The following is a 23,354-nucleotide window of genomic DNA, read 5'->3' on the forward strand; positions in this document are numbered from 1 at the left end:
GTCTTATGGACGGACAGCAGCTCCAAACCTTGGCTTTCCTCACCAATACACTTCTAACATGTTTAAAAACTAATAAAGTGTGTCAAAATTAAGCATCAGCAGTCAATCGCGAATCCACTAGAGGTGAAAAAATAAACTCATAACTCATAAATGCCTATCTTTGTTTATTTATACAATTAAGAGACATCCGAGATAGGACTACTATCACACGCATGTCAGAAATCATGTCACTTATTTAGATGTTTCTTCATGAATTTTTCAAATGTAAGAAAGTGGTTATGTGATATAGTTTCAGAGAGCTTGGTGAACAGATTAAAGCTAAAATAATAATAATAATAATAATAATGAAAACACTTTAAAGAGACCCTATACTTACATTTATTATCATTATTATTATTAATAAGGATCACACAAATATCTAAAGTAGGTCTAGCTAAAGACTAAAGCATAGAAAACCCTTTTGGAGAGAAAGGAAACATATTCCATTTTTTTTATATATATATATTGACATCAGAAAATTAAAAATGTGTTAAGCATTACATTGGAGACTCATAGAGAGCTTATAAAAAATATTATGTAACAAAGTGATCCATAAAACATAACTGTAATCTCATTAGGAGTATTTTAAAATGAAATATACTCTTAATTACAAGTACTTGATTTTTGGGTTCACTGTATCTTGATCGACTATTTCATTGCCTTTTAAGATTTACTAATTTCCATGATTTTCCAAGGAACTTCCCTTATATATCCAGATCTGTGGGATCCTTGACTCTAACTATTAATGGCCATCATTGCCATTCATTAAAAAAACTCTGAACTGAAGATGGATTTGATGTATTTTATTTTATTTTTATGTGTGAACGTGCCAATAAAAGAATGAAACGGCAAGAAAGAAAAACTGACATTTATCTTAACCTTTACAGAGACAAATCAAACTATCCTTCATTTTTCAACAGTTTCACTTTATTAGTTCATCTAACAGTAAGAGTGAATGACAATAAATGACACCGTTCTGCATGCTCATCTATACATTACTGTTGACTCTTTCTAATGGAGCTTCTGGAAACAAATGCAAAAAAAGCAGCAAAATATAAAGTGCACATCACAAGAGCTTCTCCCGATGACGTTCTCGAACACTTGGCACAAGTCATAATCCAAACGAAACAGGTTAGCATACACTATGCAGGAACTAACAGGTTAGTAGTGCATCACACACATTTACAGTCGGATTACATTTCAGCTGCGGATGACAGAAGTGGAATACATGTATAATGCAATTATATGCATAACTGGCATCCAGGTTTACATAAATCTGGTTTTCCCCATCAAATTCATACATAAACAATAACAGATTAATGTTCATTTGTCCCATGTTGAACCAAACAAATTATTAGCAGTAAAACAGTGCTGTAAGAGGCACTAGAAAATATTGCTGATTTAATGCAAAACAATTCGATTTTTATTGTTTAAATCTCTGTGGGATCTCTATAACACAATCTCCACAGAGGCCAAGCTCTTGACATGACCTCTCAACTCAATAAATAATTACCCTGTATTAAATACAAAAGAAACAAAGTGTACAAAACTAAAGAAAGCTCTCTTCAAAGTGGCATGACACTGTAGTCTCAAATGCAAAAAAACAAAACACTGATAGAAAAAAAAAAAGAAATGCGATGAGCAATGTTTGTTGCGCTCAAACAAATGTCTGAAAGCATGGCTATGTGTTAGATATGAGAAGCTGGTAGGGTCTCTATCGACTCTGTTGAAGGTACTGCTGGGTAAACATGTTGAGCTCACTGTCCAGCCAGCCGGCTTTATTCCTGTAGCAAACATAAAACATGTAGTTAGGATTTTTAATATTTGTCAACTGTCAGTTAACTAAATAAGATTAACAAACACTGTGAATAATACAATTATTTTAACCTGCTTTTTTTTCCCTTTTGACCAATAAGCTTTGCAAAGGCCAGTGAACTAGTTTTACCCCTGCTAACTTGCATTTAAGAAGAATTCAACGATTCATTTGCAGCATTTTCAAAACATAGATGTAAGTAAATACTGATATTTATTAGTATACTTGTGCGTTTGGTAAGTAAAAATGTTTAGATGATATCCCAGTGATACCCGTCTTTAAAACATGTCATTCTTTGATTTCTGTTTAGCTGAAATGGTCCTGATCGCAAGAAAGAAAGAAATCCTCCATTTTTAGTCAATTTGAACAATTCGGGGTTTGTAAGACTTTTTTTAAATAACGATTTTAAAAAGAAGTATTTTATGTTCTCCAAAGCTGTATTAATTTATTCAAAAACAGTCGAAACTTTATTTTAACCTATTTTTAAAATGTAATTTATTCCTGTGATGATAAATCCCTACATTTTGTCAGGATTTCTTTGATAAGAACAGCATTTATTTGTATGGAAAAAAGCAGTCATCAGTAGCACAGGTATATTTGTAGCAATTGGTCAAAATGATAGTTTTTTCCTCTTATTCCAGAAATCATTAGGATATTAAGTAAAGATCATGTTTCATGAAGATACTTTGTGAATTTCCTACCGTAAATATATAAAAACTTCAATATTCATTGTTAAGATCTTCACTTGGACAACTTCAAATGTGATTTTCTCAGTATTTAGATTTTTTGCACCCTTCAAGATTCCAGATTTTCAAATAGTTGCTAAATATTGTCCGATCCTAACAAACCATACATCAATGGAAAGCTTATTTATTCAGCTTTCAGATGATGTATAAAACTCGGTTTTGAAAAGCTGAGACTTCAGACTCCTGGTCCAGGGTCGCACATTGTCACAGTGTGTGGACTGCAACTAAACAGCAAATGCACAACCGAACACGATCTCTCCAGTCATGTGTGACATCACAGACCTGAGCAGCTTGGCTTTACTCTGCAGGCCGTCCAGCTGTTCGATCTTGCAGTTCAAATCCTGAATTTGGTCCTCCAGCTGCTGTCTGGTGACGTCCACCTGCTGACAGAGCTGAGAGAAGGTGCCTGCCAGCTCCCTGGGACAGACACACAGTGATTCAGAAGGAGAACACAAATCTCTCATGACATACACTGGATGTATTTCACTTGTCCACTAGAGAGCAGTCTGAATCACAACAGCATGTGGTTACAGCTGAAGCACAGACAGACAGAGAGACTCAGACTTACTGCTGAACCTGATGGCTGCAGTTGGATCCCGTGTAGCTGACGATGAGCTGCAGCTTCTCGCTGGCGTACTCCACAAACTGTCTTTTAAAAGCTCTCTCTTTGGCCCTCGTGGTCCAGGTGAGTCTCTCGTACACATACAACAGCCCATAGAGACCCACAGACAGAGCGATGAGCCTCCAGCCCACAGCCTTCCAGATCTGAGACACAAACACATCACTGCGCTAACATCTGTCCCATGTTCCCAGGTCAATGAACACAGGTGTGGAAAACACACAGGCACACATGCGGTTTAATAGAGATACAGTATATGCCGTGCTCTTACCACTCCTCCGACGACTATAATGCCCATAGATGTCCGAGAGGTGAGTGATGCCAGCCCTGTTACCATCGAAACCATAAGCTCTTCCTGGGTCATGGACCCCTGAGGGAAAGGAGGCATACTGGTGCTGACCGGAGTGATGGCCAGAGGCCTGGGAACCTGACCACACAACACACACACCTGGTCAACACGGGACGCAGGGCTCTATCAGATGGAATCCAGTCATAAATATTATATTTACAGTACGAAGTGGAACGTCACAGTATCTGTCAAGTGTCAAGTGTGACAGAAATATATATGAGTGAGGAAAATTGTTCTAATTAACTATTGCAGGATCTTTTTATTATTATTATTATTATTATTCTAGAATCAATACTAATTCATATTTGTTTCTTGATTATTTTTTAAGGAATATCAGTTTGTTTGTTTTTCTTCCATGTTTTAATGGCCCGTGTATAACGATATGTTTGGCAAAAAATATAATGAATATTGACACAATTTTAACCCTCTGGAGTCTAAGGGTATTTTTGGGGCCTGAAGAAGTTTTGTCATGCCCTGACATTTGTGCTTTTTTCAGTTTCTTATAAATATCTAAATGGGTAAACTCTAATCTCACTGTAATCAGCACAAACTGCGCTGTAATAATATGTGAAATGCATGTATGTACATGATTGTGTTTTTGAGAAAAGAAATATTATGCGTGGTTAGTGAAAAACGAAAAATGTTAAAACACTTGAATAAGGCAAGGCGAAGCAAACAGTAAAATAAAAAAACTTGAAGAACAGTCTCGCTGCTTTTTCTTCTGTTATGGGCGTATTCAAGCCGCGCGCTTCAGTTTGAATCTGAATAGGGCGTTCGGCGTGGGGGCGTGGTCAGATTAGATATAATGAAGGGAGACTTGAAAAACAGACATCGCCTTGTTTTCATATGGATTACTTTATCACAGAAAATCTGTTTTCGGCGGCACTTGTTTAGTTTAAAAATAGACATGTCAAGCTTTCTATAGATATCTCTCTCATGTCTCTTCGTTGAGTATTCACGGAGTTACAGTTCATTTTAATGACGTGGTTGTAAAAGAAGATCAGCGCAGACAAAGGCTGCAGACAGCGCACCTTGTTTGTTTTCTTTATTTTATAAGTGCACAAAGTTTTGTTGTTATGTCTGTATTAAAAAAAAAGTAGACCCTTTACAGATTCGATTGATGTATTGCTCTTATCTGTACGATTAAAACTGAAAGTGTAATTTAAGTTCTTTTTGGGGTTATCAGGAGAAAATGACTCAAAACGCGTATCCGCGTTAATCGACTTCAAAGGGTTAAAAGGCTAATTTAATTGTTAATGTTTGGTATTAAATGTAGAAAAAAAAAACATTTCTGAAAAAGTCACTGGAAAAATCGCAATAAATTATAAAATGTTTAAAGTTTTATGAATTCAATTAATTAGCCATGGCTTTTCATTAATACAATTTAATAAACCATTAAAACAGAATCCAGAAAGAATTAAACAGAAAACAAGAAAAATAAAAACTAATTCAATACTGTAATAAATTGTTCTTGTTATTAAAATATTATATTGAAATAATAACTACCACATTTTAACTAAAATATTTAATAAGTAGTTGTTCAATTGTTTATTTACATAATTTAAATTCATTAGACATGCTTTTTTGTGCACTAAAACTAAATTGAACCGTTAAAACAGAATCCAGAAGAAAAAAATAATCCGATTTCATTGAGTCCTGAATTTGCTTTAGATCAGGGCTGTGCTGCAGAGTTTAGCCCCAAACCCAGTCACACTCACCTGAAACACAGCAATCAAGCTCGTCAAGTTAGAGCTACACTCTGCTTGTAAATAAAAGTCCTACCTGGTCACTGTAGCCCATGAGAGCGCGCCGTGTGTTTTTGGGACCCAGGAAGCGATTGACCAGCATGGTCCAGCCCAGGGAGAAGTGGAAGCCGATGTCCTCCTGGAAGTCGCTGCAGAGTTTGTCACAGTTGAGGTCGTAGCTGAGGGCGAAGCACTGTCTGGGCACCATCATATCCACCTGCTCTCGAATCCCGATGGGCAGCAGGGGCTTCAGGCCCTCTGGAACGATCAGAAGCGTCTCTGTGAGCTGCTGCTCTTACTGTATGAAAACGCACCGTATGAGAGAGATACTGACCTATCATCTCAGTCTGTGTGGTGTGCAGCGCTGCAGTTATCGCACTGGAGCATCTGTCAGACATATTCCTGCCCAGACCCTCCTCTATGTGCTTGTGCAGCTCCTGAAACCATCATTATAACATGACACAAACGAGATTTCTTTTTTCATGTATTCCCGCTTCCAAAGATCACACATTAAACCTATGATTAAATGCTGATACATTCATTTAATGCATGTATCCATACATATAAACTACCAGTCAAACGGTTTTGAACAGTAAGATTTGTAATGTTTTTAAGAAGAGTCTTCTGCTCAGCAAGCCTGCATTTATTTAATCTAAAATACAGCAAAAGCAGTAATATTGTGAAATATTTTTACTATGTAAAATAACTGCTTTCTATTTGAATATATTTTCAAATGTAATTTATTTCTGTGATCAAAGCTGTATTTTCAGCATCATTACTCCAGTCTTCAGTGTCACATGATCCTTCAGAAATCATAGTTCAGTTATAAATCAGTTATATATACACATATATACTAAAAGTTAAAACTGAAAGTAAAAAGATAAAGGAGACAAGCGCACAGATGAGATCACGTGATGTTTCTGGGTAGCTGGGGACTTTCCTTGTGGAGAGTTGCATGTTGACACTAAACATTAAACAACAGCTGATAAAAGATGATAAAAATAAAGAGGAGAAGACATGGCCGGGTGACTGGAGGAAGACCAATTCAAGTCCAACTCACGTTCTTGTATACTTTGAGCACCACTTGTGAAGGATGAAAGTCCAAGTGGAAGTCGTCCACGAGCACAGCCAGTCTCCGGATCTCCTCTGCCATAGCGTTAGACACCTGCACATACAGACCAGCAGCACGACACATTAAAACACACTTAAAGTGAAACTTAAAGTCACTAAAATCCCTACTTGTCTAGAACACACATTACATTGAAGTAATGCCTTGAAAGTGTGATATTATTCTTTTACATTCACATTTAAAACTTAAAATTGCTAAAACAAAAGATAAAAGACAAAAATTGTATCTTTATCCAGTCATCTTAAAAACTCTATAGCATTTCTACCAATTTCAAAAGGAAATTACTATCTTTAAACCTCTAAAAGAAAAACACACCTATAAACAACTAGTGAAAGGAAACCACTTTAATATACAACATTAGACTTCAAAAGATGTCCCAAAAAGAAAGTGTGACATTATGAATGTTTACATAAACTTCTTTTAAAATGTCATTTATAGGCTTTAGTCCAGCTAAAATGGCACCAACCTGATTTTGGCGAAACTGAACTATATATTTTAAACTGAAAAAGACGAGTGAGCCTCACCTGTTTCTCCACCTCCTCTGTGATCTTCTTGATTTTGCTCTTGCAGTCCAGCGTGAGCAGATCCAGCTGTTTATCAATGAACTCCAGCCTGTCCTCCCTCTCCTCTTTCATCTCCAAACAATGAATCCTGAACAACACAAAAATCATCATTTCAGTCTATGCACTTTTGGCTATCCTTCAAATCTAACAATCCAGATTCTTTTTAATAAAGCTGATCTAAGAACGTTAGCTTGATTAGCTATGATTCCTAATCACTGTATCCTAACCATGTGTGATGCAAGAAGCAAAACACTGTTTTGAAGGTCGTTTGGTCTTGTGCAGCCGTGTTGGGCATCCTTCCTTATAAACACACTGACAACAAAATGGATTAAAATATTCCACACTAATATATCGGTATTTAGTAATAAAAATCCATATGATTATATACACATAGAATTTCCTTTGATTTAAATTATTCACCCAGTTGATCTGAAACAAGATATTTCACATGAACTGAACTTAACTCAAACATTGTTTCTGCTACTGAGTTTTAAATTAAGAGTTGCTATCGAAATTTATTTTTCTTAACAATCTGATAGTTGTGGACTGTCAGACAATAAAGGGTCACAAAACTAGAGATGTAACGATTAACCGTGAGCCGGTTGAAAATCGATTCAAATATGTGACGATTCAAATCGGTTAAATGCTAAACAAATCGAGATTATATGAATGTATGTCTGAGGGAACTTACTGTCTCACAAAGAAATGTGCAGTTTCGTCTAAGCAATAATAAAAGGACACATTTAATTTTATAATTGGTTAAATCTTATTTTGTAAAAAAAATAAATAAAATCATGAATTGAATCGAATTGCGAGTTGAGTGAATCGTTACATCTCTAAAAACAGTCTAACAGGATGTCTTTAAGCTCCAGAAATTCATGCACAATTACAGTGTTAATTTTATATTGCTAGCTCAAATTCAAATACATTGAAGATATTATCCCTAATTCCAACATTTGACTCTCTCTATCTCCTCAGACTATAACAGCACAGTCAGGCTTTTAAGCTAATTCCAATGTCACCAGTGGATCAGTGCTCGGTGTAATGGATTACCGCTAAGAAAAGCAGGCGTCTTTGTGCTCACCTCTGCTCTTGAGCTGCAATGTGCACAGAATCCATTATCAGACGCAGAGCTTCAGAAATCTGCTTGGCCCTCATCGTGTGCTGCTCAAACTTAGTCTTCACTGCTGACTGTGAGATGCACTCCTATAACGGCACAGGCATATGAGAGTCAGACACACACAGACGCATTTAAACTAGTGCTGGGCAACGATTAAGATTTTTTAATCGTGATTAATCGCATGAGTTTCTGTGATTAATCGTGATTAATCGATTGGTATGCACAAAATTTAATAATGAATTCAAAAGTACTGTATTGTGCACTTTATTTAAAAAATACTGCTGTATGAAAAAAAATAACAAATAACATTTGGTTTGCAAACACTAAAAACACAAAAAAAACAAATAAGGTGCTTTTTTACAGCAGTATTCCCTTTACATAGTAGCAGTTAAACTATTTCTTGGAAATCTCAACTTAAAACATGAATGTAATCAAATTAAAATCACCTTTTTATATAACTTGTGTATTCTTGTGATGGTGCGTCTTTCTTGTCAACATGTCTACGCCGGATGCGAGTGGCGCGGTGTGACAAGATACTATAAAACCCATTATAATCAGTGATTCTGTCTTCACCGGATGCAGTGCGGCGTGACACAAATCATAAGTGCTGTCATTCATTGTGATCCTACATTGGATGCGAGTTGTCACGCCACACAGCAACATCTAAAGTCAGGTATACAATGACTGGACGCATCACGCAGCAAAGCGACTGCTATTAATAAGTTCCTGTAGCTCAATTGGTAGAGCATTGCATTAGCAATGCAAGGTTGTGGGTTCGATTCCCAGGGAACACATGTTAGGTAAAAGAAAATGTTAGCCTGAATGCACTGTAAGTCACTTTGGATAAAAGCGTCTGCTAAATGCATAAATGTAAAATGTAAATAAACACCAAATAATTGTCGCCGTTAACTTGATCAGCCCTAATTTAAATCGATGACACAACACTGAAAGCCCACAACACTCACCTCAAACCGTCTTTCAAAATTCTGAAACTCAAACATTCTCGCTTGAAAACCTTCAGCCAGAGCACCACCTGAAATCCAAAAACAACCTCTTTACAGGGGTCATACCAGGGAAAAGAGGAAAGATAAGAGTTTGGTGTTTAACAAACTAAATTTCACAATGTTCGCATCACCATATGAACGAATATTTGACTTGAGATGATGCTGTAATGCAGGGTTTCCCAAATGGTTTTGTGAGGGATCTGCAGAGTGTTTATGAGTTAATGAAAAACTAAATATAATGTGATATTAAAATCAGTAAACAAAATTAATAAGAAAAAACCTGAAATTGCATTACAGTAAAGGCAGCGAGTTTTTTGTATATGCATGTATTGAATTTAACATGCATTTGGAAATGCAATGTACTCTACAATCTACCTGCTTCGGGCATTCCCTGGGCCTTCTGCACACGCGCCTGAAGAGCTTCTTTAGCAGAGACGAAGAAGATCCTGTCGCTGGCCTGAGCGCGATCTACAACCCTCAGCTCATCCACTAAAAAACTAGTACAGCGGTCCATGTGCTGCCGTCTCACCTGCAAACACACCTCACATTATAACAAAGCAAAAACACCATGCATCATTCACCTTGGTTTCAGAAAGGATCCAATTTGGTCACACTTTAATTAAGGAACCAATTCTCACTATTAACTAACTACTTTTGCCTCAAACTCCTATCTGCTGCTTATATTTAGTAAGATAGATGTTAAGTGCAGGTATAAGGCAGGAGAAAGGGATCTAAACTATGCTCATGCAGAATAAGGCATTAGTATGAGATTTATAATTAATAATAAATGGCTAATATGCTAAATATGCTTAAAAAAAAGTAAATAGTGAGAACTGGTCCATTTACTAAAGTGCTACTCCAATTTGTTTACTTGGCTATTTGTAAATCAGAAGAAAACAATTTTACCTCATCCCGAATTTTGTGTAAAACAAAAAAACTTTCTTACAGTATTGGGTGTAACTATCAGGGATGCTAGTGGTTTGAAATGCATCTCAGGGTGGTGAGAGTCAGAGGATGTGTGTTGTTTGTTGTGTCATGCATGTCACACCTCTTCCATGTACTCGGGCTCGTTGGCAGAGGCGTCCCAGCGGTTGTTCAGGATGAAGATATTGGGGCTGGAGAGGCGCTCGTTCACTTTGTGAAAGAATGACTTTTCCTTTACGAGGGCAGAGGGGAGACATGTTTTAATAAGCTGACACAAGTGAGGTCACATGACAACTGTGCACTCTAAAATGAGTGAAACCTCAAAAATAAAAGATAATCAAAAGACACAAACTTTAACTGTGAAGAAATGAGTGCAAACCAGTCCATCAGCCCTTTTTCACAAACTGAAGTTCATATTAAACTCACTGTTTGCATTAAAGTGGACTCTGAATTGGCCACCAGCACAAAAACGTCAGCATCAAGGCAGAATTTGTCGATCCAGCTGTCCAGCTCTGTTGTGACATCGATGCCAGGGCTTAAAAAGAAAGATTTCATAAGTTTCCAAAAACAAAATATTCCTAATATGACTTCTAATAAAGTAAAGTAGTCATTTCATGCAGTAAGCTTATAAAACCATTGCAATGGTATCCTTATATGTCATCTTAATATTAAAAACAACATCTAAATATCATAATATGTAAAAACTGCATGCAAACAAACAAATATGTGCAGAATTTATAGATCTGTAAATTACGACAGACCATTTGTTGGATGCAGTGTTTAAGGAGAGGGAATATCTCCTAATAGTCTCGGGCCTCACAGAGTGTGTGTTTACCTGTCCACAAGCACCAGGTCATCACGCAGCAGCGCACACTTCGCTTTCGGCCACATGACACACACCAGACTGCCTGCGTCCAAATCCTCGTCCTGGTGTAAGGCATGGGCCAGCTGGTTCACCGTCTGCCAATACGCACACAAACACGAGCATTACAGAGTACTCTTAACTGGAGTGTTTTAAAAGTAGATTACCTGGAATTAAAGGAGCATTAGACGTATTAGAATTAGAGTTAGAAATAATAACAGTATTGGTATTAATAACTATTGTTATTATTATTATTACTAGTGTGAATGTAATGTGAATCTGCATCACAACTACAAAGTCATATTTTAGTTAGAATTGCAATACAAGACAAATAACTCACACCGGTGTATAATTTTTGGCAGTGTCGTGCAGCGCTATGTATAAATAACTGTAAAATGAAAAAGAATAGCTTAATTTTTTTGTGTTTTGTTTATTTAACTGCATGCAATGTGACCATTGTCTGCCATCAGAGAACCGTGATCATGTGAAAGTGACATTAAATTATTTAAATATTAACTTAAAATTTCAGGAGTAACATCAAATAAAAATTTATCTAAGGGCTTTGGCTGACCAAAAAAAAAAAAGTTTGGGAGCCCCCGATATAACTTATTTACCGTGTTTTACGCACTATAAGGCGCACTTAAAAGCCTTTAATTTTCTCAAAAACGACAGTGCGCCTTATAATCCAGAGCGCCTTATATGTGGATCAAGGCACTCGGTCAAAACGTTGACATTGCCTTTAGCACAGCTCCATCTAGTGGATGCATAACGCAAACCCAGTCAAACGTTTGACTGCAGTATCTTCTATTCTATGCGCTTTATAATCCGGAGCGCCTTATATATGGATCAAGGCGCTCGGTCAAAACGTTGACATTCCCTTTAGCACAGCTCCATCTAGTGGATGCATAACACAAACCCAGTCAAAGCTTGACTGCAGTATCTTCTGTTCTATGCGCTTTATAATCCGGTGCGCCCTATATATGAAAACAGTTCTAAAATAGGCCATTCATTAAAGATGCGCCTTATAGTGCGGAAAATACGGTACCTGTTTCACGAAATTAACATTGTTACTATGATTTTTTATTATTATTAATATCTGATACACAGAAGTAAACTAACTCGGTTTACATAGAAAGAAGTTATTAGATAAAAACAGAGCTCATGTACAAACCACCTCTAGTTTTAAAGGTACTGTTCAAGCCTATTTATGCTTGTATTGCTTACAAATCTTACAAACCTGTAGGTGTCAGATTTTCCATCTAAAAATGTGTACTGCTGTAAACCTAAATATCCATGATTGCAAGCACGCACCAGAAAGTAAAGGATCAGTAATAGACCTACAAGACTTGGCAGAGGAAACGGTATGACCTTTGGTCCACTCTTAGGAATGGAGAGCATTTTTTATGTCATCATGGCGTGTACATGCAGTCAGGGCGGACGGAAATGGCCTCTCTCAAAAAGAGAGAGACACGATGGGAAAAACATTAAGAGAACGGCTGGGTCTCACATCCTGATGAGTGTCCATCAGCCAGCTGCTCTGTTCACACTGTCTGCAGGCTATATTTAGCTGCGCACCACTGTTCTGTGTGTATGCAAGTCATCAGAAACCAGATAGACCTGCAGGCAAATCCCAGACGTCACAACAGGACACCTGGCATTCTCACAATGCTTACCAAACACTGAATAAACACAAAAACAGTGATCAATCACTGAGACAGAATGTTTCTCGTAGTGAGATCTAGAGCGGAAAAGAACAGTCAACATTTCTGATGAATAATGATAAAAAATCATCTATATGTCATGCTTTTTCCCCCCCATTAATCTCAGTTCTAAATGTCTAGATGCAAGAATTAAACAAAACTTAACAAAAACACTGTTATTGTGTCTTTTTATGCACGCCTCTAGCTGTGACGTGTGCATGTACATGTTTCCTCCGCCCTATCACTGCAGAGGAAAGGTCATGAGACAACAAATGACAAAAATGTGTGACCTTGTGACAGCTGGTAGGAAAAAGCCCCTGACTCATGTGGGTGTAATTATAGACAGGAGCACATGTTCAGTCAGGCAAGATCCAGAGACGTTCATTTAGCACAGGCAAACAGACAACATAGCTTTTTTCAGGATTTTGGATGGTCTGTGTTGTGTTTTGCCTTTTTCTGTTCCTGTTTGTCCTTATTTGGTCTTGTTCCTGTCCTCGTTTAGTTTGCACCTGTGGTTCCCCTGGATTTCCCCTGAGCTCCGTGGATTAAAGACTGTTTATGTTTACTCATGCCTCCTGCGTGCTTCCTAAACAGCGTATTGTGTCGCTTTTTGACTTATTGTCAAAATTGACTTATCACTGAGATTATCAGCTCATTATTTTTCCATTTGAACACACTGTAAGAACAAAAAAGGACGCACAATTTATCAATGACAGTATCAGTATTTGCTGATAGTGGGCCATCTACATGTTTATAAACAATGTACATGGAACAATGTTTGAAAAACATTACTAATATTGCTTTAAAATATTTCATAATATAATTTTTTTTATATTTAATTTGTAGAGTAACAATATTCACACACTTCAATACCTCTGAAATTTGGAACCGAACGAAAATACATTTTTCGATACTTGATGGTATCGAGTGCCTAAAAAGTATCGAACTCAATACCCAGCCCTAGATGCTGCCTTACAATTTATGAACAGCCTTCAAATCAGAAGTGTACATATGATGCCTTGACATGCTGCCTTTATAGACAGCTCACAAGGTTTTGGAAAAGAGCAGCCAACACACAGCCGTGGTTTTGGTCGGTGTGTTCCTGAAATCTGTAGGCCCAAGTGCAGCTCTACAGGATGCCTCCTTTCATGTCAGTCTAAAGCGATTACACACCCTCTTTAACACCTATGGTGTGCAAAGCTCATTTATGGCTGCTATAGAGAGATGCACCGAGTTACACAAGAGGCCATTTCCATTTCTCAATCCCACAGCATGGACCTTATCTGACTCAACATGTCAGACACACCCAAACACTCAAACAAAAGAAACAGGCATCCAAGATCACTTAGGAATGCATTTATGATGATTAAGCAGATAGAGAGCATTTACTTTAACACTCTTTCTTTCATCCGATCCCTCAGTGAGCAGGAAGGCCTCATTGCCATCAGTGCCTTCCACTCGCAGGAAGCAGTTGGTGGTGTGTCCGATTCCAGACGGCAGCACTTTGTCCCAGAGCATGGCGTTAATCACAGAGCTCTTCCCGTTACTTGTCCTGTTAACACAAATGGTGTGACTAAATCACAAATTATCATTCAAATTTATAGCAAGTGACTGAATGCCTAGCATTGAAGACAATGAACATAAACTTTGTGTTGGTGCTGTGAAAGACAATACGTATGCACTGTACCTGCCGAAGAAGACCACCTTCATGTGTCTGCGGGACAGGACCTCCCCGATCCCTGCTACTTTAGACAGGTATCCCCGCACCTCTGCCACCTGCTCCTCTGTAGTGACAGGATCCAGTTCCTCATTGCTGTAGGTTTCTGTCAACAAAAGAGACCAGTTCAACTACACTTGATTTCAGTACTTCACCAACATTTGCAACATCAAAATGCTTTGATATTCAAAATTAAAGACCACTATCTTTGAGGTTATCAGGGCATTGCAATTCAGTTGCTAAGGTGTTCTGGGTGAATGCTAGGAGGTTGGTTAGCCAACATTCAAGTATCTGTGATATTATTCACAAAACACGGTTGAGAGTAAACTTCTTCTCAGCTGCTATATTTATATAACCTCTTAGAATAACCTCGAACTTGTCTAAAATTGTAGCAAACCTTCTAATATTAATGCAAAGAGCTTTGTGCTTTGTTACTTCGTACAAGAAACAAAGTCTCAGCTTTCAAATCCAGTACATTTTATCACTACAATAAACATTGTGCCCGTTTTGCATGACAGATCACTGTAGCAGCTTCAGTTCAAGAAGCAACACTTGTCTCTTCTGCTTTAATACAAGTTATAGCACAAACAAAAATGAACATCAGAAGGTATGCTGAAAGATACAGTACAACTGTATCAATGCATTTATTTTACAGTTTACAACATTAGTTGAGGGAGATTTTTTCCTTAGGAAAACTAAAGTATCGGTTATCTGTATCGGCAGATATCATTCTGAGTAACTGGTTATCGGTATCGGTTGAGCAATTTAGTATAGGTGCATCTATAAAGAATTGGTCAAAAACTGCAATTTGGAACATTCTTAAGAACTTCTCAGAATGTATCTAAAGAAAGACGATTTAGGGGATTCCAGCCCCTGGTCTCTCAGTATTTCTCACTGTAAATATTTAAATGTAAATATGGTATATTTTACAGTTTTATTGTCTATGAAGTAATAGCTCAATGTTAAATCACTAAGAAAAGTAATTATAAACCTCTCCTCAACGATTTGAGGTATCATTCAGCATTGAAATACAAGTTGTTAAATTAAATATCTTAGGGTTAGAGACAGAACTGGTTTTCAGTGTAAACTAAGTAAGCTTTGGCAATTTTTGCCAAAATGTGACTGACCTCAATTAAACCTAACATGAGACCAAAATCCTTTAAGTAAAATCCTAAGAGCTTATGAGCTGCCAGGGTAAATTTGTGAGACCATGCCTAAAGAAAACCTGAGATGTTCATAGAAAAAAGCCTGACACACGATACGCTGACTAAGCCATGCTTTTCCCTGAACCTTCATCCGTCTCCCCTTTTAATTACGTAACCTGTCTTTGCTATCTGATCTATGCTAGTCACAATCAACCAGGTTTCTCTTATCAACTTGACAGATGAGCAGCATGCAGCAGTGTGCTTTGAGTTTCTTAGACAAGGAGTGGAACACACTAATGGCCAGGAGTAATGAAAGCAGACACCTTCTAGAAAGGCTGAACTCTCTTTGATGTAGGCACCAAGCTGTTCAAAGATGCCATTGATCTTCTTCTTGGCGGTGACGAAGTGTTTGAGCGGGGAGGCGTTCACCTCAGCCATGAGTCGCTTGTCCTTCTTGCCGATCACACTGGTATTGGGTCGCGGGAAAACCAGAGACATCTCACTAGTAAATAAAGATGGAGATAAGTCAACAAAAAGACTCACAGCCACAAAACAGTTTTGAGTAGTTATGAAGGTCTTGCTAGGTTGATCAGAGTGGTTTTAACTAGTGGTCGACCGATATATTGCCAAGGCCGATATATCAGCCGATATTTGGCATTTTTCAAATATCGGCATGGGCCGATACGTTTTTCTGCTTGGCCGATGTGTTCGAGGTGGGACTTTTATTTTGACGGCGCTGAAAAAGGCAGCGCATGAGCGCACACAGTGCTCACACTCTCTCTCTCTTCGTTACTGTCATTAAAAGTTCTGTCTAATACGAATAGTAGTCTAATAATCAGATAATATGGATAAACAAAGGAATTAATGTATAGAAAAAGTATTATAACGATTGCTTTTATATTATCAGTAATAAAAAGGAAAACATCAGCATTAAGCAAATACGCATTTATGTAATTTAAACAAATCTTTGAATGACTAATGAATATTTAATTTCACAAACCTTGCAAACTTAGTCGAATCCAGCTGTGAGATCGTGTGAAGCGTGTATGCGTATCTATGGAAAGCCAAGTTGTCCATAAAACGCGTGCTTTTCAACGCCGTATTAATTTTAAAACGCCGTTTTTATAACTTTTTAAATAAGCGCCGTTACGCGATAAGTTAACGCCAGACGCCACTACGCGTTAAAATAACGCCACACGCCGACAGACGTTAAGTTAACGCGACACGCCACTTAAGATGCAGATTTATTTACTCATCTACATGGACACACCTCTCATGTCTTCCCAGTCTTCTAGTCTTTTAAACAGTGCTGTGTAGGGCTGTACATAGCTATCGAATATTTTAGTAATCGAGTATTCTACCAAAAAGTCCATCGATTAAACGAGTAATCGGATAAAATGTGTTTTTGCTTAATTAAAGTGCAATATTAATTATGCAAGAGAAAATAAGACTCCTGGGTCTCTTAAAATGAACAACTAAGTTTCCTTTTTTAGAATTTTTTTTTTTTTTTAAATGCATAGAATGCAATGCATACATCAAAAATAAACATTTAATTATTACCCATTGTTTCTCTGTCTGTTCTCTTGTACTGTGAACAATGACAATAAAGTTGAAAGATGAATTAAGTGCATTTAAGTGCCATTCGGTTGGGGTTTTAAATAAAGCATGTTCTGAGATGCACATTAAACATTACACACATAAAACATTAATTTAATTTATCTTTTAATTATTGAAAATTAAGAAAACTTAACTTTTTGGTAAACAAATGGGATTTACTATTAAAAATAAAACATGGAAGACATTTTGTGTGATTAAACCTTTAAAAAATAATAATAATAATAATGTTTGATTTTTTTGTAGAAGGCTATGTACATTATGCTGAACAATAGTAATACATCTCTGGCAAATACTTGTCTAAAACAGGACTTTTATTTTGACGGGTTGACGTACCTTTACAGTTCTGTGTATGTGATGTGACGCTAGTTTTACTCAAATCACAAGTCAAATGCTCATGAAGTGACTGTCAGAGCAGTTCTGGAGATGTTGTTCATGTGTTCACGTCCTTATTTAGTGAGACAGCAGATTTTTAAATCACCGGAGCGTCACGGGACTTCCGTGTGTTTATGAATGAAGACGCGCTTCTGCTCCATTCATTAACACAGACACGCAGAACATGCAGGATTCATATTTAAATAGAGTGCTCCGGCTTAATATTTACAAATATTAGTCCATATCGTGATTTGATGTAAGACCTATTTTTTATTAATTCATTCAAAATTTTGCAAATTCCGTGTCATTCCGTGTTAAACTGTAAATTCCATTTTTATGACTGGATTCCGCGATTCCCTCCGCGTTTTCTGCATCGCGGAAATCATAGGGCCCTAGTTGTGGTATGCCAGCTCTATCTTCCAATGGACACACACCACGATGTTCTCTTGAGGGCCCGCGCCCTCAAATCAAAACACTACTGACTCCTTGCAGTATGTGATTTCGGACGCAGCGCTTGTGTCTCCTTCCGCTTTGTGGGTGACGTAAACGCGTTGTGTCACATTAAACCAATCATTGCGAAAGAACCTGACGTGAGATTTAAAAAAAATTAAAAGAGGCTTTGAGGCAGAGGAATTTGCCTCGATCATTTTTTGTAATCGAGTTACTCAAGGAATCGTTTCAGCCCTAAGTGCTGTGTAATAAACTATTACACGGAACTAGTGATGCACCGAAATGAAAATTCTGCGCTGAAACCGAAAATTTAGGATGCACTTGGACGAAAAACCGAAACTGAAGCCGAAAATGGCTTCTTTTAAAAACGTATATATATACTGCTTGGATTTAATGGATCTGAATTGAAAAATCACAATATAATAATCAAACTTTTATTAACAGTTACATAACAAAACATAAAATATTTTTTACAATAAATAAAAATAATAAATATTCTTCAAGTTTTATGTTCCATCAAATAAAATAGTTTTTTAAAAAATTGTGCAAAAAAATCCACAATTTTGGAGATTTTTGCAGAACAAATGTTACATATTGCATCTTTGGTGTCCTCGCGTATAGGGCTGTCACTTTTTCGTTCGATTTTTGAGACATAGGCAAAGTGTTCATTGAATCGTTAGTAAATTGCCTATATTTGGAGTTGATCCGCTTTTCAACGCCAAATATAGGCAAATCCACCGACAACTAAACAGGCATTAGGGCGAACGTAAAGAGGGCGCTTGAGACGCGCACAAGTCAGCAATGTGGACTGCCATAACATCAATGAAAAACATTACTGAAGGCTACATTGATATTATGCACTAATAGGCTGTCTGTCTCTGTGTGTGTGTGTGTGTGTGTGTGTGTGTGTGTGTGTGTGTGTGTGTGTGTGTGTGTGTGTGTGTGTTTGTCAGAACCTGCAGTTGCTGTGTGACGCGCGTTCGCTGCGAGCGTATAGTGACGAGCTGGACGCGCTCCGAGAGAAGGCCGTTAAAATCGATTCCCTATTTTCGTTTTCGAAACTTGTGTTGGTTGGTCCGATCGATTGTGCAGCTTTTGTGACAAGCTTTTTTTGATTGTGACAGCCCTTTGACATGCTTAATCTTTGATAGGCAGACGCGTGATAACAGCTCGACCGTGAGTGAAACCTAAGCGCTTGCTCACGGATGGGAGGGGCGGGTGACATTCATTTTCGGTTTACGTTTTCGGCTGTTTTTTTTATTTCGGCCCGAAACCGATAATGCCATTTCGGCCGAAAATTTTCGGCGGCCGAAATTTCGGTGCACCCCTACACGGAACTGTTAAACACAGAAAGTAATAATTTCCCACATACCATCTGAATTCAGATAGTGTTTGAATATCTCTTCAGTTCAAATTATTCATAGTAATTTATTTTTTAATTGCTTCTAATGTAGTAAATATTTAAAATAAATTTAAATTTCATTGCAGCCAATTTTCAGCATGTTATTTACTAAACAGTGCAATATCATATATATATATATATATATCAGCTTCATTTCAACATTCTCTCTAAGACATTTGGACAGCAATCAAAGAAATCTATATTGCTCAACATTAGTTAAAAAACATTGATCATGTGCATTCAAAATCTAAATGACAGCATTTAAGGACAACTAATCTCTAATCGTGTGCTGCTGCATTCAGTTTCAACTGGCATCAAACCAAAAAAGCCCCAAGTAAAGTAACAAATCACCTTGTTAGGAGCTGCAGGATTTAAAGTTCACAAATTCTAGCTGTTTAATCTTGTAAAGAGGTAAAACAAAGGGATAAGGCATTTACAAGACATGTTCTGCAAGTGAAATATGCCTCACAAAGACTTACAAACCCTTTGTCTTAAACACAAACACAACACACTCGGAGAACTGCTCTGAAGAAAAGAAAAGGAAAGAAAAATAAATAATTCAGCTACGTTGTTGTCTAACTGGCTTGCTCTGTGGCTGAGCTATTGTTAAGTCCCACGTGTGGATGGGAAATGCTGCATCGCCAAGAGCCGAGTGTCAACAACACATCACAATGTGCTTACTACAGTTTCTAGAAGAGTTTGTGTGTTAGCCAAAAGTGAACTGCCTTCCCTTACTGAACTCTGATATTATTGCAATTCTTTTGATGGTTAGGAACAAGTCATTTAAACCATCTGACCATTCATTAACACCCGCCATGAAAACATTACTGGACACTCACACTTCAGTCAGTAACTTCTGCTCGAGGACACTGAACTGACACCTTTAGGAATATATTAATAACCCATATGGATATTACACTGTTTGAAGATATTAGATAATACATGCATGACTATCTCTACAATAAAGCTTATAGGTATAAAGAAATATATATACTGTATTTTTAATTATTGAATAATTGATGGTTGGTTCTGTAATTAATCCTATTAAGGTATTTTCACAAATAAAGAAGCTGTTAAAAACACGAGCTAAAAGGACATAGCCACTCCGATAAATTTGTGTGCACTGGGAATCATCTTTTCTCAAATAAATATTTACTGCTAACTTTACATACAGTGCATAGTAAATATGATTTGAATATATTATGACATGGTTGGAAAATGTATATATGGCACCACTAACTTTAAAATCAGTGATTTAAAGTTTTTTGCACCTGTTCTATTTGTGTACATATTTGAGATCAAGAAGATTACACAAAAGTGTACAAGAAATCCTCACTTGAGTCAGGCCTTCATACATTCAAGAAATGTAATTAAATGAAATGGGGGAAGAAAAAAATACTGAAGACCTTGAGACCAACATCACTTCTTCAAACCAAGCTAAATTTGGCCATCAGTTAATGAGCGTAACGTCAGCCGTACAGTGCACTATTAACATTCAGCGCTGGGATGTCAGGGTCCTTCTGAACATCTGAGTGGTGTCATATTAAAGAGTCTGGAGCTGCAGTTAGTACGTGCGAGATCAAGCGCTCGCACTCTGGAAAGTCACCTTCACTGCACATACTAAAAACAAATGCAACATCAATAATGCGTCTCCAGATGTCTGTCTGCACTTAAAATAAGGCAACCACACATCAGAGGTTGACTCAACCTGATGACTTACCATCAGTGAAACCCTCTGCTATATGACAATAATCTGGACCTCGTCAGCTGTGTGTAGAAAACAGCATTCTGCTTGTGCAGCCCAAGATATTACCAGGTTGTTTCTATTGCTTCTGAACATTAAAATAAATAAGTGTGTGTGTGTGTGTGTGTGTGTGTGTGTGTGTGTGTGTGTGTGTGTGTGTGTGTGTGTGTGTACATATATATATCCTGCAACATAGTTCAGAAAAAAAACTTGTTTAAAGAAAAACAATAAAGTGCTAATTAAATTACCGATATTTCCCAATTTGAATAATTTTAATAACCTTTTAGAGTCTTTGTTTCTGTAAACAGTCCAGCTGAGTGAAATCTGTAAAAAATATTCCATATCTCTCAAGTAATGAGATCATAACACTTGAAATGCATGCATAATAATTATACTAGAATTATAGAAAAAAAAAGAAGAAATTTGAAAATAGAGAGATAACATAGAATGTAAACCAGCAACACATTATTGATAATTTAATGCAAGTGCATATAAATCCTTTTGCCTAAATAACAACTAGGCCACCAAAGTCAACAAAGGGTGTTCTCTATAAATAATTGCACCATAAAAAAATTTACCATGGTAACAACAGTGTCTGCCAAACCACCATAGCTACTACAGGTGCTGGGTAAAGATCTGTGTCCTTAATCAGGCTCTTGATAAGCAAAGGAAACACTCCCATACACTCCCTTTAGTACGATGCAAGCATTCTTACTAGTGCACACTTACACTAACATTCACTCAGTGTCTATTAATTAAACAACATACTTTGGATATATTGCTGGTAATGATGATCTGATTGGGACATCTGCTTAACTGAACGTTATCAAAATGTTTTGAACACACACACACACAGGTTCCAGCAGATAACAACGGTTTAAACAGAATAAAAAAACACTCGGGTTACTAATAAAACAGTCTTACCTGACGATGTGTGTGGGAGCTTGTGTAAAATAGCGAAGATCAGATAAGCCCTATCAGCTACCCAGCATTTGCTTTTTCAGTGAACGATCAGGGTTAACTCAAAGCGGAGTCTTGATCATATGTATTCATGGTTTTATGACCCATAACACACACTAATATCAGAGTCGCGACTTCCACGAGACCAATGTCACCGAGAGCAGCAGCGGGTTAAACGAGTCTGAGCGAGTCAAGCATCCCGAGACAAACACCAGCAGCGCATTCGGTGTCTTTAGCTCATATTTAACAGGATCGGACACAGACTGCTATCCGAAGCACAGTTCCAGAGAAGAGCACTTTCAATGTCAATGCATTCAAGTGCATTCGGCTCCACTCCACGCCTCTGTACGACTAGAGCCAATGCCGTGACCACGTGACTGAACTCAACCATTCAACAAGCCTGAACACGTAAAACATAAAACATAGTATAATAATATTAATATGCAGTGTGGTATAGTATATATACAGCAAAATATAATAATAAACGATATAAAAAATATTTCAGTCGTTTTTCTAGCATTCACCACACGCTCTCACTACAAAATCCCGCCCCCCTAAGACATGTGAGCCAATCCCATGTCAATAACAGCGAAAGAGCAAAATGATGGACAGCGGACGCGCAATTTTGATTGGTTAAAAAGTGCGAGACACTCCCCCTATATGGTAGAGACTGGCTGTCATAAAGACATGTATTATATGTAAAATATATATATTAAATGGATCAGACAGACCGGGCTAGTGATGTAATCCTACTATCACCTTTCACTTATCTAACGTTGAAAACGTTAAAAAAAAATTCCTAAGAAACTGAAGAAGACAGTAAAATGATCAACCTAACATGCACATCAACCGTTTCTAATAATCGTTATTGTACAGTTTGTAATAAAACATGTTTACCAGCGAGAGCGGAGGGGTTATATCTTTAAACAGTCCTCAAGCATGTTGATCCAGCGATGTCCTCGTAATAAACCCCCAAATCCTCTTCTGGAAGAGCTTTCTCTAAAAACAGCTGCTAACGGAGACACTGCAGGCCGAGCGAAACCGAAAGCAGATCCGTGATAACAACCAAATAAATGTTAACCGTCAAACATAGGCGTGAAGGCAGGGTTGATAAATAATGTTACCAATGAAAGTTCGTCAAAAAGACGATGTACGTTTTCCACATCTGTATAATTTGTTTTAGCCTGACGTTTAACATAAATATGCGTTTTCAACCATGTATTCTTGTCTATCTGACAGCTCCGCTATTATTTGGTGACCGCCATTATCTTAGCATAAAGCTAAGGTTGGCTGGCGAGGTGTTTCACGTAATCTAACTGCGACGGTTTATTTTC

The 23,354-nt window shown here is 37.4% G+C and overlaps 1 protein-coding gene across 3 annotated transcripts; it reads right to left on the reverse strand.

Moving 5' to 3' along the window:
* Positions 1-944: 944 nt before the first annotated feature.
* Positions 945-23,319, reverse strand: mfn2 (mitofusin 2). Of its 3 annotated transcripts, none has more exons than XM_059503082.1 (18): positions 22,918-23,316; positions 15,799-15,977; positions 14,301-14,436; positions 14,003-14,165; positions 10,887-11,011; positions 10,478-10,586; positions 10,176-10,283; positions 9,503-9,656; positions 9,089-9,156; positions 8,088-8,209; positions 6,965-7,091; positions 6,372-6,476; positions 5,646-5,748; positions 5,349-5,569; positions 3,489-3,644; positions 3,167-3,363; positions 2,881-3,015; positions 945-1,823 (listed from the first exon to the last, which is right to left on the reverse strand). In XM_059503082.1, the coding sequence occupies exons 2-18, from the start codon at positions 15,971-15,973 to the stop codon at positions 1,754-1,756; spliced, it is 2,274 nt and encodes a 757-aa protein (XP_059359065.1). In that variant the 5' UTR covers positions 15,974-15,977; positions 22,918-23,316; the 3' UTR covers positions 945-1,753. The 3 variants fall into 3 exon arrangements, with proteins under 3 accessions (XP_059359065.1, XP_059359066.1, XP_059359067.1); XM_059503083.1 differs by lacking the exon at positions 22,918-23,316 and adding an exon at positions 21,985-22,349; XM_059503084.1 differs by lacking the exons at positions 945-1,823; positions 2,881-3,015; positions 3,167-3,363 and having other exon boundaries at positions 3,441-3,644; positions 22,918-23,319.
* Positions 23,320-23,354: the final 35 nt, after the last annotated feature.

This window comes from Carassius carassius, chromosome 21, assembly GCF_963082965.1.
Source record: "Carassius carassius chromosome 21, fCarCar2.1, whole genome shotgun sequence".
In the NCBI taxonomy this organism is placed as follows: domain Eukaryota; kingdom Metazoa; phylum Chordata; class Actinopteri; order Cypriniformes; family Cyprinidae; genus Carassius; species Carassius carassius.

Bases quoted from the DNA above. Each gene is read 5' to 3' on its own strand.
- mfn2 (XM_059503082.1), bottom strand. From the start codon at position 15,973: ATGTCTCTGGTTTTCCCGCGACCCAATACCAGTGTGATCGGCAAGAAG. The intron at 14,166-14,300 runs GTACAGTGCATA...TTGTGTTAACAG, and splicing joins AAGGTGGTCTTCTTCGGCAG to GACAAGTAACGGGAAGAGCT. The intron at 10,284-10,477 runs GTGAGTTTAATA...GCCCTCGTAAAG, and splicing joins AGTCCACTTTAATGCAAACA to GAAAAGTCATTCTTTCACAA.